This window comes from Podarcis vaucheri (genome assembly GCF_965113315.1).
Source record: "Podarcis vaucheri genome assembly, chromosome: 5".
NCBI lineage: Eukaryota > Metazoa > Chordata > Lepidosauria > Squamata > Lacertidae > Podarcis > Podarcis vaucheri.
In genome coordinates this window covers 10,002,641-10,015,896 of record NC_138763.1, presented here as the reverse complement: position 1 = coordinate 10,015,896, position 13,256 = coordinate 10,002,641, and the positions used below count along the sequence as shown (strand labels likewise).

Sequence of the window (13,256 nt, the reverse complement as noted above, 5' to 3'; positions counted from 1 at the left end):
AATGCAGCACTACCAGAAAAGTCCCCCCCCCCCCATGAAACCAAGACCATAGTGTTGGGTCACTTCAGAGCAGGGGTTTGTAATCTGCAATCTGTGAACTTCATTTGGGTGGTCCCTGGCAGGGCAGGATTAAATATTACTATTGATTTTTAATTGCATTTGATTGCTGCTTTTATTTCTTACATTGTATTTTATATTGCCATTTGAACAGTCATTCATCCCAGCTGGTGAGAATGGAGCTTTTTAGAAGCTGCTGTAATTTTGGAACACATTAAATAAATATTGGTTCACCCATGTATGATCATTCAATCCAACCAAGTATGAGAGGCTCATTCTCATTAATGAGATGCAGGGAAGGTTGAAATTACCCACAGAGAAACAACATGGGAAATAACTGTTCCGCATGTGGATGAAACAACATAGTTACTATGAGAGTAGAAAAATGAACCAGCTATTGTTATTCCTGAACAGATAAGGGGTGAGAGGACACAGCTATATAGTGTTTGACTTGGATCTGAGCCCATTTGCGCACAAAACTGAGTTCATGTTCGCTCTTCCTTTCACTTGTCCCTTGAAAACAGGGAAGCCCTTAGGGCAGGGGTCTGCAACCTTTAAGACAAAAAGAGCCACTTGGACCCGTTTCCGAAGAAAAAACAACAACTGGGAGCCGCAAAACCATTGCGACATTTAAAACAAATATATCTCCGGAGCCACGATCTGACAGCGGGCGGGAAGGTGACGTCGGGACGGTGCGTGACTAACGCATGCACCGCCCCCATGCGACGTCACAGCCAGTATAGCGCCCGCCACAGTGAGGAGTGTCGAGGCGCACAATGCGCCTCCTCCCCTCGCTAGTATCCGCCCCGGAGCCGCAGCAAAGATGTAAAAGAGCCGCATGCGGCTCCGGAGCCGCGGGTTGCAGACCCCTGCCTTAGGGGGTGGGTTATGGTGGAATACAGTGAAGGGGTCTGCAGATGGAGTTGGAAGAAACTGCCCTGCCTTAGAAGTGAAGGGTTTGCTGAATGGAAGAGCAATTTAGAATGTTTAGGTTTTGTATTTTGAGCTCAAATGTGCAAACCTTTTATGGCAGCATAAAATATGTTCATAGAAGGAATGAAGGAGAGAGAGAGAGAGAGAGAACAGGTCCTAGTTGCCCTTAATTAAAACCTCCTTCACAGCCAGTAATGCTGGTGAGAAAGAAACCAGTTTGCCTTCCTCAAGGTTGCCCATCAAAATAATATGGCCATTTTGGTTTTTATATGGCGCCTTTCCCTTACTCAGGTGCGTCCTTGTACCCTGCTACTGAGAGCATGCATGTGAATCATCCACCCTTCCATTCCAGTTTCCCCTTCCCTGTACCTGTGCCAACATGACAGCATGGAATATGTATTCTTTTATCTGAAACATCTGATTATTGCAGGAGTAGCTATCGTGGTATCCTTCATATGTTGTACAACTACAATGTCCATCATCCCCAACCAGCACGATCAATGGGTAAAAGATGATGATAGGAGCTGTAGTTCAACAACATCTCTGGGGGTTCCATGTTGGTTCCTCCTGGACTATGACCATTGTGATACATAGGTGGTTGTTGGCACCCATCTGTCTTGAGAGAAAATGGAGTGCGCCTCTGGGTGTGACGTCAAACTGCAAGCCTGGGCAGTGTGTATGGAGGTCCTGGGCTGCCCAGACAAGATTTCCCTCTTGGCCTTACTGCTGAGGTCCAAAGGAATGCAGAGCAATACATTTGGCAACAGCTTGGTTGCAGGAGTTGCCAGAATGAGGCGTACAAAGCTTCATCCAACCATCTTAAGGACTCCACTCTGGATTTGTGTAGGGTTTATTCCAGGCACAGGCAAACTTCGGCCCTCCAGATGTTTGGGACTACATTTCCCATCATCCCTGACCACTGGTCCTGTTAGCTAGGGATGATGGGAATTGTAGTCCCAAACATCTGGAGGGCCGGAATTTGCTTATGCCTGGTTTATTCCTTCGTCTTTTCTTCTCCCAAACTTATCCCACAAGCAGTGTTAGAAACTGAGATATGAAAGCTAGGAGCTAAATGACAGCTTAAACCTACGCTATGGGTGCAACAATGGAATGCCTAGGCACGCTTTTTTATATCAAGAATACAAAGCTGAAAACAAATGAACTGCAGCTAAAATATTAAGTTCATTTTTCACATGGTCTAGTCCTTTTCCTGCCCACCCCTAATATTCTTAGGAGGGTCTTTTCTTCAGTTTTCAGAAAGTAGCCAGAAGTGGGGAGGCAGAAAAAAGTCCTCCTTTCCTTCCACTCTGCAGTTTTAATCTGAAATCTTAGGTGCACTACTGCGCCCAGAGCTCAGAAACTGCTTGCACTAATGAAATTTCCTTTCACAAAATGCCACAAAAGGCAGTGGAAACTTAGGGTCAGAGTTTTCCTCCTAGATGGACTACCTTCCCAGGTTGATACATTAAGTACAACAACAAAAAACCATGAATAGGGCTGCAGACTACCGTATTTTTCACTCTATAGGACACACCTTTCCCCCTTCAAAAATGAAGGGGAAATGTGTGTGCGTCCTATGGAGCGAAGAAGCCATAGCCCCGCGACCCTCTCCCGGCTGGAGAGGTGACGCGCGGCTATAGCAGGAGCCTCTCCGCTGCGCACCTTTCCGCTGCTCCCCCCCGCCAGCCCCAAAGAGCAGGCTGAAAGGAACCTGAAGCCTGGAGAGTGAGAGGGGTCGGTGCACACCGACCCCTTTCGCTCTCCGGGCTTCCAAGGTAGCAGCCTGAAGGCGGCTGAACGCACCTTGAACGGCACCTTGTTTTAGAGGGGGAAAACAAGAGGGGAAAATTCTCCCCCTCTCTGCGCAGCGCCTCCTGCTGCTTCGCTGAAGGGGTGCTGGGCAGAGAGGGGGAGATTTTTTTTCTTGTTCTCCCCCCTCTAAAACAAGGTGCCTCCTATTGTCCGGTGCGTCCTATAGAGCGAAAAATACGGTAAATCCCGTTGGAAAGGTAGCCACTGACCATCATGTGGACATGGTGTTGCACTTCTTAGGTCGGAGATTGGGTAGCTGTAACATTTGCTGGCTGATTACCAGGTGGATAAGCAGGATTGCATAAGCAGCCTTCACCACCAACCTGGTACCTTCCAATGCTGTCTGGGGGTGATGGGACTCGTTAGCCAAAGGATCTGAAAGGCACCAGGTTGAAGAAGGCCAGCATAGCGAATCTCCAAGTTTGCAGAAGTTGAGATCATAAGAGAAGCCTAGTGGGTCGGGCCAAAGGTCCATCTAAGTGCAGCTCTCAGTTCTCAACGGGGGCCAACTAAGATGCATATGAGAACCCCAGAACTTGCTGCCGGGAATAGGCAACAATAGGATGAGGACTCTTAATGAAACTGGCAGATCTGCACAGCTTAATGGAAAGTGATGGTGTTGCGTGGCCAAGAACCAGACCCCCAAATCTCTATGGGTTCATATCTCACTGAGCTCATTGCATGGCCGTAGGAAAGCTGCTCTTTCTCTCAGCATTAGCCTGCAATGAGGCAATGATCATACCAACTTCTTGTAAACATTTGTTATAAGGTTTATGGAAATAAGGTTTGAGCAGTAGTGCTTTGAACCGGGCCAATCCCAGGGCACTAACCATGTTCTGAGGGCTCAGTGAATCTCTGTTTTTACTGCTTAGACAGGAAAGGGGAATTCGATTTCCAGTGTATTAGAGATCATTCACGGCCAATAAGGAACATTCACATTATTCTGCCAGTGCCTGACAACTCCACCAAAACTCACAACACTGCAGCTGTATAGACTGTATTCTGTTAGGCACTTAGCATAATAATGTCATTCATGATGTTGACCACAGAAAATGCAGCCACTGTCTTATATTATTTTGATTGACGTATTTTATATATTGTACTTTTATTGTATATTTATTTTGGCAAATACATATTAATGCTATCCAACCCTTTGGGAACCTCTGGGCTAAAAAGTAGTATATAAACAAACTATACTGTAATATATAGCTATTCCTGGAGGCAGGAATGATAGGGGCTTTGTTCTTTTTATTGATTTTGAGAGGAATCTCCAGTGAGGCCACTTATACTATAAAAGCATCCCTGAGTAAGAGGAAACCTTGGTGATCAGGGTTTCAATCTCCCGTCCTAACTTTGACATATGTTACAACTTCCCTATACAGAGGGAGCCAAAAAAGAAAGAGAAGGTCTTTCCCTCACTTCTATTTTTTAAAATAAACATTCAAGGTTGTAAGAAGCTAGTGGCTTCCCCAAGAGACAGTGATGGAATTCACATCTGCAGCATTTCCTGAATCAGCTAATCTCCCCCTGGCTCGCTCTACTTTCATCTTTGCTCCAGACGCTTTTCATTAAGTGATTTTCTTTCCTTTTTGCACACCACCAACAATGTGGGATGCCATGATGGATCCAACAGGCAGCCGGATATTTGGACATGGGATATGACTCGCTTCGGGTTTTATTATGCTTAGAAGGACTGGACGGACTCCAGCTGCGTTTCCCTTCAAAGCGAAGCTGCTATGTCAGCTTCCGGGAGCTGATTGGTGCAGCTGAACTGCACAAATCTGTGGATATGGACTTGAGCACAGGCGCGGTGCTTGTGGCGTGCTAAAGGAGTTGTGACATTGCTTCCACATGCATCGTGAATGTAGCTGAAGGGCAAACTGGGTGCGCAGAAGATGGCCTCAGCATATCGGTGCATGGATCCATTCTATCTAGACTCACACTCCATCAACAAGGTTGCTGCAGGTTATGCCAGCTCCTCTTTTACAATCCTTTCCCCAGCAGGCAAATACTTCTTTGTTCCAACATGTCTTTGGCCACTAACTGGCTGTTCTGGCAGGGTTTCCTGAGGGTGGGTGCTATACTTTTCCTCCCCTTATGATTTTAAATGGCTTGATTGATTCTGCCTTTCTCCCGAGTGTAGGGACCCAAGACGGCTCGCAGCATAAATTTAAATGGACAGAGCCAAAGTACATACAACAAATATAAATTTGTAATGTGTACTTTGGCTCTGTCCATTTTAATTTATGCTGCGAGCCGCCTTGGGTCCTATACTCGGGAGAAAGGCGGAATCAATCAGTTATAAATGCCAGCAGGCATGTCTTTCAAGCCTTGGACAGAAGGCTCACTTAACATCCCATTCTGTGCCACACCTAATGTCTATTGTTATTATTAACATTATTAAAAGCAATTTTTATTGGTTTTAAGAAAATGCAAAGATTTGGGATAATCGTACAATGTAGCTTACAAATCTTAATCAGGCATTTTGTTTAAAAAATGTGCAGTACAAAAATAAGCAATAAACAAAGGAGTGGTCAGGATTGGAGCGGGGGAAAGGGACTGTTCGGTGCATATTTAAACATTACTTAACAAACAGAAAATGGAAAGTCATGTTTTGAGTTTACACATTGGTATAGAGAGACAGCGTGTAGGGAGAGGGTGGATCATCATATGTATTTCATCAAACCAACCACAGACTTCTGAACGCTGGGTGCGGGTTCAAATGGTGCGAGTCATCCTTTACATACTCAATAAAACCACACCATCTTCCAAAGAATTGGTTTCTTTTGTTTGGTTCTCTTGCAACTCTTAATTCACAGGTAACTTTTTCCAACAGGGCTCTTTCCCACCCTTTGTCGTGCCATGCTAAGAGGGTAAAAAGGTAAAGGTAAAGGTACCCCTGCCCGAACGGGCCAGTCTTGACAGACTCTGGGGTTTGTGCGCCCATCTCACTCAAGAGGCCGGGGGCCAGCGCTGTCCGGAGACACTTCCGGGTCACGTGGCCAGCGTGACAAAGCTGCATCTGGCGAGCCAGCGCAGCACACGGAACGCCGTTTACCTTCCCGCTGGTAAGCGGTACCTATTTATCTACTTGCACCCGGGGGTGCTTTCGAACTGCTAGGTTGGCAGGCGCTGGGACGGAGCAGTGGGAGCGCACCCCGCCGCGGGGATTCGAACCGCCGACCTTTCGATCGGCAAGCCCTAGGCGCTGAGGCTTTTACCCACAGCGCCACCCGCGTCCCTGCTAAGAGGGTAGCCCTGGCTAAATCTTTCCAGTGCCTTACCTAATGTGGCTGGCCGGATGCTTTTGGGTGACGCTCGCTTTGGTGACGACTCGGGATGTGGGGCAACGGGCTGCACTGGGCGGGTCTGCTTGGCTGCCAGCTTCTTCAGGCTCACTTGCCTCTTGTCAAACATTTCTTGCACATCTTCCAGCTTTTGTAGAACTCTTTGGGCATTGCTCTGGTGGAAGAAGACAGGTGCAGAGTATTGTTATGGGTTTGGGGGAGGGTGTATGTGTGTCAATCTGGATGACACCCCGAACCCCTTCCAGGCCTGCTTTGAAACTGTAAGACAAAAGCAACCAAACCAGTTCCTTTGTGAAACTGATGGCTTTGGCTGGCCAGTTAAGTACTATTTACCATATGCACAGACTTCCGCTCTGTGGCTATAGACACAAATGGATGAGCCTTTTCTCACCTCTTCTAGGACACAGAACAATATGCCAAGGGGAATTGGGCATGTGGGAGTTGTGTGTGAGAGATGGATAGTTATTGGTCTGCTCTTTGCTAGGCTTGCAGCTCCCCTGGAAAGCAAGTGGGGAAGAAGGATCTGTTGAGGTGTTTAGACTGTGAACCCCTCCATCCTATGCTCAGGTTGCACAGGTTTGTAAATAATCCTAAAGACTCCACAGTCTACATTGACCTTCACTCCAAGAAAACCAAACTTGGATAAACACTGGAACCCCTGCAGTCCCTCGCTATTCCGACTTTCTTGCACCAGAGAGCTTTAACCCACTTTAATGGGGGAAACCTAAATTTCCGGAATGTGCTTGAATCCCTCTTGCAAAATGCTGGCAGGCCGGAGGCAGCCTATGACTCTGAATGCCAGAATCACAAGGGGGGAAAGTGCTGTTGCCCTCATGTCCGGCTTGTGGGCTTCCCAGAGGCATCTAGCTGGCCACTCTGGGAAACAGAATACTGGCCTAAGCAGGAAGGCCTTTGGTCTGATCCAGCAGCCAGGCTCTTCCAGTGCCCTTACCTTGATCTCTGGCGTCAGAATCGTATCAAACTGATTGTAGAACTCCTTTGCTGTCAACAGCTGGTGGTCCTTGGCAGTTTCCAGGAATCTCTCGATGTCACAAAGTGCCGTTTCAGCTCCCTCTTGGGACTGACACTTGTCTACAGCTTGAGAAGCTAAGAGGTAGATCCCAGCTTCACACCATTGGCTTGCCTTGAAAGGAGGAAAAAGTGTGCTGTTAAAAACGTCTAATGTTAAGGAGTCTTCAGTCTTTCTAGTCTGGGCAAAGAGCAGCCCAGTGAAAAAAGGGGAGAGAGCTCTTGTACCTTTAATAAGTGCATACCTTCAATGCAACTACTAAATGTGCAGGAGCTTTGCCCTCTTTGGCTACCCCACATGAGCAGCAGGGAGGCAATCCAACACCATTGCTGTGCTGCAGATTCCACACATTATTCCTCAGAAGGACCTACATGTTGGGCCAACTCACTGGTTCTACACAATGGCTGCATACACACCATACATTTAAAGCACTGCTCCCCAAAGACTCATGGGAACTGTAGTTTACTCAGAGCTACAATTCCCAGCACCCTTAGCAAATTACAATTCCCTGGATTCTTTTTTGGTGGGGGAAGGGATTGCTTTAAATGTACGGTGTGTACACAGCCAGTGACTCTTGGTATAAAAAATTTAAATTAAGAGTACACGCAAGGCTTTTTTTTCAGCTGGAGATCACCAGAACTCAGTTCTGGCACCACTCAGATGGGCGCTATTCCCATTAAAAGAGAACAAGAGAGGCGTTCAAGGTGAGTTCCGCCACCTCTTTTTCTAGAAAAAGAGCACTGAGAAGAAGTATCCCATAATATTAAATGTACTTTCCTCAAGAAACCAGAGGCCTTTCTCTTGGGCATGGTCGGCCAATTGGTGCCAAAGAGAGACAGAACTTTTTTTATGTATGCTACAACAGCAGCAAGAATACTCATCGCAAAGTATTGGAAGACACAAGATCTACCCACTCTGGAAGAATGGCAGATGAAGGTGATAGACTACATGGGACTGGCTGAAATGACTGGCAGAATCCGAGATCAGGGGAAAGAGACGGCGGAAGAAGACTGGAAGAAATTCAAGATCTATCTTAAGAGACATTGTAAAATTAATGAGTGTTAAACTGTTGTGGCTATAGAAGTAAGCGGATTACAGCTGTAAAGATTAGGTTAAAGGAAAAGAAAGGATTACAATTAGATTAAATTAAGGGTGAGGATTTGTGGAACTAAATATTTGAAATTGGAATGCAGAAAGGGGAGGTATGAGGAGGTCGATGAAGTAAGTTTTAAGAGAATAAGGATTCAAAATTATATTTGTTTGTCTTTGTGTGTGTTTGTTTGTATTGTGTTTGATTTTATAATTTGTGAAAACTTAATAAATATCTTTTTTTAAGAAAAAGAAGTATCCCATAATAATGGTGGAGGGGGTGGGTAGGCATGGAAACAAAATGCTTGCTGGGCCTGAGGCTTCATTGAGAAGTGCAATGGGTATGATAGGCGATGGGCACTGTGGCGATCACACAGGGTCCCCAGACGTTTAACAGTCTATTGATCCCTGTGCCACCACTGTGATCGCTTCCCCGCTGCCACCAACCAGTTACTCTCTGGTAAAACACTGAGTCCAGGCAGTTGTTAAAAGTGAACAAAAAAACCCCCAAGTTTATTTTACAAACATTAACAAGTTTATGGTTTCTCCAATAATATTCCTGTCAGTACTTTTTCTTTACCGGCCTATACCTTCCTAATACCTTCTGACTGATTATCTCAACTGTTTGACTGACTCCTCTTAACAAATTCTCTCACTCTCTCACACCAGACTAGCCCAACCCACAGCCTTATCTGTCTTCTCCACCCTAACTATAACTCCCCCCCCCCAAAAAAAATCCCCTCCGTGCTTAAACCTTATACACAGTTAACTGCCCCCAGGTTCCCATTGGTTAATCATTTTACAATTAGTTAACCCTTTCCCTATGAACCCAGTATGATGTCACACACCTAGGAGGGCAAACGCCACAGGCACCAATCCTTTCCCCCACTCAAAGTACACCTGCATAATATGACGCCTGCACTTCATATTTCAAAAACTCCCAGCCAGAATGCTAAAGTACAGAGAAGCCTTCAACAGGAAGCCACTGATTTCACAAAGAAATGGTTCTCTCCCAGGAAAGTCGTGAAACACGCTGGTTTCCCATAGTGGGTTTGTGTTTCCTGTTTGTGTGGCTGCCTCTTTGGTGTGCATCACTTGCCTGTTTCATGCTGCCGTCAGGTTAATCTGTTCATCTTCAGTTAAATACTATGAAAAATCAACATTCCCTGCCCTTGTGTCTGCTAGTTCCACACTTCTTACCTTATCTAATTGTTTGTGCAATTCCAGCGACTTCCCTAAAATATCGTATTTTTTCTTGGTCTCGTTGGCAAAATCATCGCAGATGCGCCTGAGTTCAACACACTTTGGTCTAATGGAGTCAATTGCATAATGGTTGTTTTGGATCAGCTGGTCTCCATGGAGCGCTAAGGACTGGGCTTTTTCCAATGGCTCCTGTGTAAAGAAAAATGTAACATGAAAAGCATTTTTAAAGGTTTAAGATATTATGATATAAGGTTCAGGTGAGTGGGAGATAACCACTCTGGCGAGACAGCCTGCTGGCAGGTTGGGTCTTAGCCTGCGTACCAGATGGAGCTGGTAGACAGCTGCCCTGGACACAGAATTGACCTGCACCTCTATGGACAGCTGTGAGTCCAAAATGACTCCCAGGCTGCGCACCTGGTTCTTCAGGGGCACAGTTACCCCATTCAGGACCAGGGCGTCCTCCACACCTGCCCACCTCCTGTCCCCAAAGACAGGACTGTTAGCCGCCATCCATCCTCCAACCGCCTCCAGGCGAGCAACTCTCAAGGATAACAACAGAAGAAGGGCCAGGGGCACATCTAGTCTTGCATCCTGTTCTCAGTGTGGCCAACTAGATGCTTGCGGGAAACCCTCAAGCAGGACCCATACACAAGAGCACTCTCGTCCCTTCCTGTGGCTTCCAGCAGCTGGTATTCAGAGAAGCATTGCTGCATATAGGCTCTCGACAGGTGCCCAACTTTTCTAGCTCTCGATGCTGGTCCTGCAACTACCGTATTTTTCGCTCCATAAGACACACTTTTTTCCTCTTAAAAACTAAGGGAAAATGTCTGTGCATCTTATGGAGCGAATGTGTGGTCCCTGGGACTGGGGGGGGGGACCCGGGCTTCCCCCGTCAGCCCCGCAAGCTCCGGGAGCGGAGGCAAGGCTGCGCGCAACCTTGCCGCCGCTCCCAGACCTGTTCTGGGGGCTAGGATCGGGGGAAGCTCGGGCTTCCCCCGCCCCAGCCCCGCGGCTAAAAAGGAAGCCAAGGCAGCGAGCGGGATGGATCCCGCTCACTGCCTTGGCTTCTGCCAAAGCCGTACGTAGCCTCTCCCGGCTGGAGAGGTTGCGTGCGGCTAAAAACGAAGCCAAGACAGCGAACCCTGGCTTCCCCTGACAGCCCCAGAAGCCTCTCCGCTGCTCTTTGGGGCTGGAGGGGGGATAAGATATTTTTTCTTGATTCCCCCCCCTAAAAACTAGGTGCACCTTATGGTCCGGTGCACCCTATGGAGCAAAAAATGCGGTAAGTCTAGCTGCACTTCCTCGCCACCAGCCTTTGCTGCCCTGTCTCTTCCTCTCACACCCCCCCTCTGTAGTTTCTGACTGTAAGTGCTTTGTGCCAGGGACCTATCCTTTTTTTTTTCTTTTTCGCTTGAGAAACTCTGCAATGTGCCCCGTACTTTTACAACGCTAAAGTAAACAAACAGTTTCTGATATCCGTGATACGCTCTTATAAGGTCTGTAGCTTGCTTTGCTTTTATAAGGTCTATAAAACAAAATTAAAGGAGGCAAACCTGTCCTCTCTCTTCTAATTGCTTCCGCTCCTTCAGAATGTTCTCCACGCGGGAGACACTGTCTCCAATATCTGTGAGACCTGCCTGCACTTCCATCAGGTTGTCCAGGGCCAGTTTGACCTATAGAAGAATATTTGCAAAAAAACAACACAGATGGAACAAATTAACAAGCTTCCTGGCTGTTACCTGGTCATAATCAAGGCCATTTAGAAATGGCCATAGGAATAGGACACTTCTTCTGCTAATCGTTTACTATGTATTTGCCTGTTCCTTCAATTTCCATGCCACAAATCGCACAAATCTATCTATGTAATGTATAAAATAAACATTTTAAAGCAATACAAAATGTTTCTACCCCACATTTTAGGATGGATGTATATAGGATCATCATATGGTATGTGCAATCATCATCTGAGACCCTTCTTTATGAGGTCTGGGGAGTGGCAACTGTGGGGCCTTTTCTGTGGTGGCTCCCCATTTGTGGAATGCTTTCCCCAGGGAGGCTCACCTGGCGCCTTCATTACATATCATTAGGTGCCAGGCAAAAACATTCCTTTATAAACAGGCCTTTGGCTGATTAAACAATCTAACACCTTTTAAACTGGAGGGGGGTATTACTGTTTTGTTTGTTATTATGTTATGTATTTTTGTGTTTTTATACTGTAAATCACGCTGTGATCCTCAGATGAAAGGTGGTATATAAATTTAATAACTAAAAATAAAATAAAATAAAGTATATACCCTTGGAAGGTGGCTTTCCTGTACAATAACCATATGGTCTCGCAAAGAACCATGTTATGGGCTCAGTTAGCAAATAAAAATGAAAGAACACAATTGTGATAAAACAGAATTCCAAATTATTAAAATAGCATCTGGGTATGCTAAAACAGCACCATTAAACATAACATCAAAATATTAACAGCTAGGCAGGTATTTGAGAGAGCAGAGCTCTACATTTATTTTTATTTATTTCACAAAATTTATATACCACTTGATTTTAGAAAACCACAAAGCAGTTTACAAATTTCTCCAAATGCAGAGTAAATCCAGGCTTGCTGCTGAGACAGCTGACTGCGGCAGAGATAAACAATCTGGTTCACTGCCTATGCATTATGCCTCCACAATGTAATGTGAATTGTTTGACATATGTCCCATGGGGTCATGGGTTCGAGCCCCATGTTGGGCAAAAGATTCCTGCATTGCAGGGGGTTGGACTAGATGACACTTGGGGTCCCTTCCAGCTCTATAATCCCATGATTCCATGTGTCTTTGTCTGTGAATTTCATACAAGGCACATATTAACTGGAACCAAGACTCGCCACACAACAGTATGCTAAACCTGACTGGTGAACCCACTGCTTGGGCCAACAGCAAATGTTTAGGGAAAATTTCTTTCAGCTCAAGGGACTCTGAATATACCTTCCTTTCCAAAGAGCTGTCCAAACTCAGTTATGAACATTATGTATGGCACTTGCAAGGAGGCTGCATTTTTATACCTTATTGTGGTATTAATTAATGCTTATCACCCTCAACAGATATTTCACTAGGAGGGGGAAAAGGGGCGAGGGAGAGCCATTCTAAAAACTGTGCGGGATAAATCAAAAATACCTCTCTGAAATCCTGCTCAAAGTGTCGGAGCTGCAAGCACTGTTCAAGTTTTAGGTGGTGTTTGGACCAGAACTGATCAAAGGCTCTCTCTGTTTCGTCCAGCTGAGCTAGCAACCTGTTGAGGCAATTAGAGAACGGCATTTGATTTGGGTAGGCAAATGCTTCCCTCGAATTCAGAGCAATGAGATCAAGCTGAACCAGATGATGAGGGAGCAGCAGTAGCTCAGAGGTTGGACCTCTGCTTTGCATGCAGAAGTTTCCAGGTTCAATCTTCAGCAATATATGGAGATGGCGGAAATGACTGGCAGAATCCGAGACCCGGGAGAGGAGTCGGTGGAGGAAGATTGGAAGAAGTTTAAAATTTATTTGCAGAAATATTGTAAAATTTTTGAATGTTGAGGACGTTGAAATGAATCGCAGGGGCTTTAGCAACAAAGTAAAATGTAAGATTGGATTAATAACAGATAAATTAATTGGATATGAATTTGCTGAATTAATTTCTAAAAAGGGATACAAGAACGGGAGACGTGAGGAAGTCGGGAAAATAAGTTAATTGAAGATGAGAAATTAAGAAAGAGGGAATTTTTGTTTTTTTGTTATTATATGGGTTTTCATCTCTTTTTTCTTTTTCTTTTGATGTGTTCAATGTTTGTATTTTTGTAT

General features: G+C 45.6%; 1 protein-coding gene across 6 annotated transcripts in view; it reads right to left on the bottom strand.

The window, feature by feature from the left end:
- The window catches only part of MCF2L2 (MCF.2 cell line derived transforming sequence-like 2), a 244,322-nt gene that overhangs the window by 145,658 nt on the left and 85,408 nt on the right, over nucleotides 1-13,256 (bottom strand). For all 6 annotated transcript variants that reach the window (XM_082223915.1, XM_082223920.1, XM_082223916.1 and 3 more), the window contains 5 exons: nucleotides 12,594-12,708; nucleotides 10,986-11,105; nucleotides 9,430-9,621; nucleotides 7,063-7,254; nucleotides 6,087-6,264 (listed from right to left, as the gene is read on the bottom strand). In XM_082223915.1, coding sequence (XP_082080041.1) covers nucleotides 6,087-6,264; nucleotides 7,063-7,254; nucleotides 9,430-9,621; nucleotides 10,986-11,105; nucleotides 12,594-12,708 — 797 coding nt within the window. The remainder of the gene's footprint in view (nucleotides 1-6,086; nucleotides 6,265-7,062; nucleotides 7,255-9,429; nucleotides 9,622-10,985; nucleotides 11,106-12,593; nucleotides 12,709-13,256) is intronic.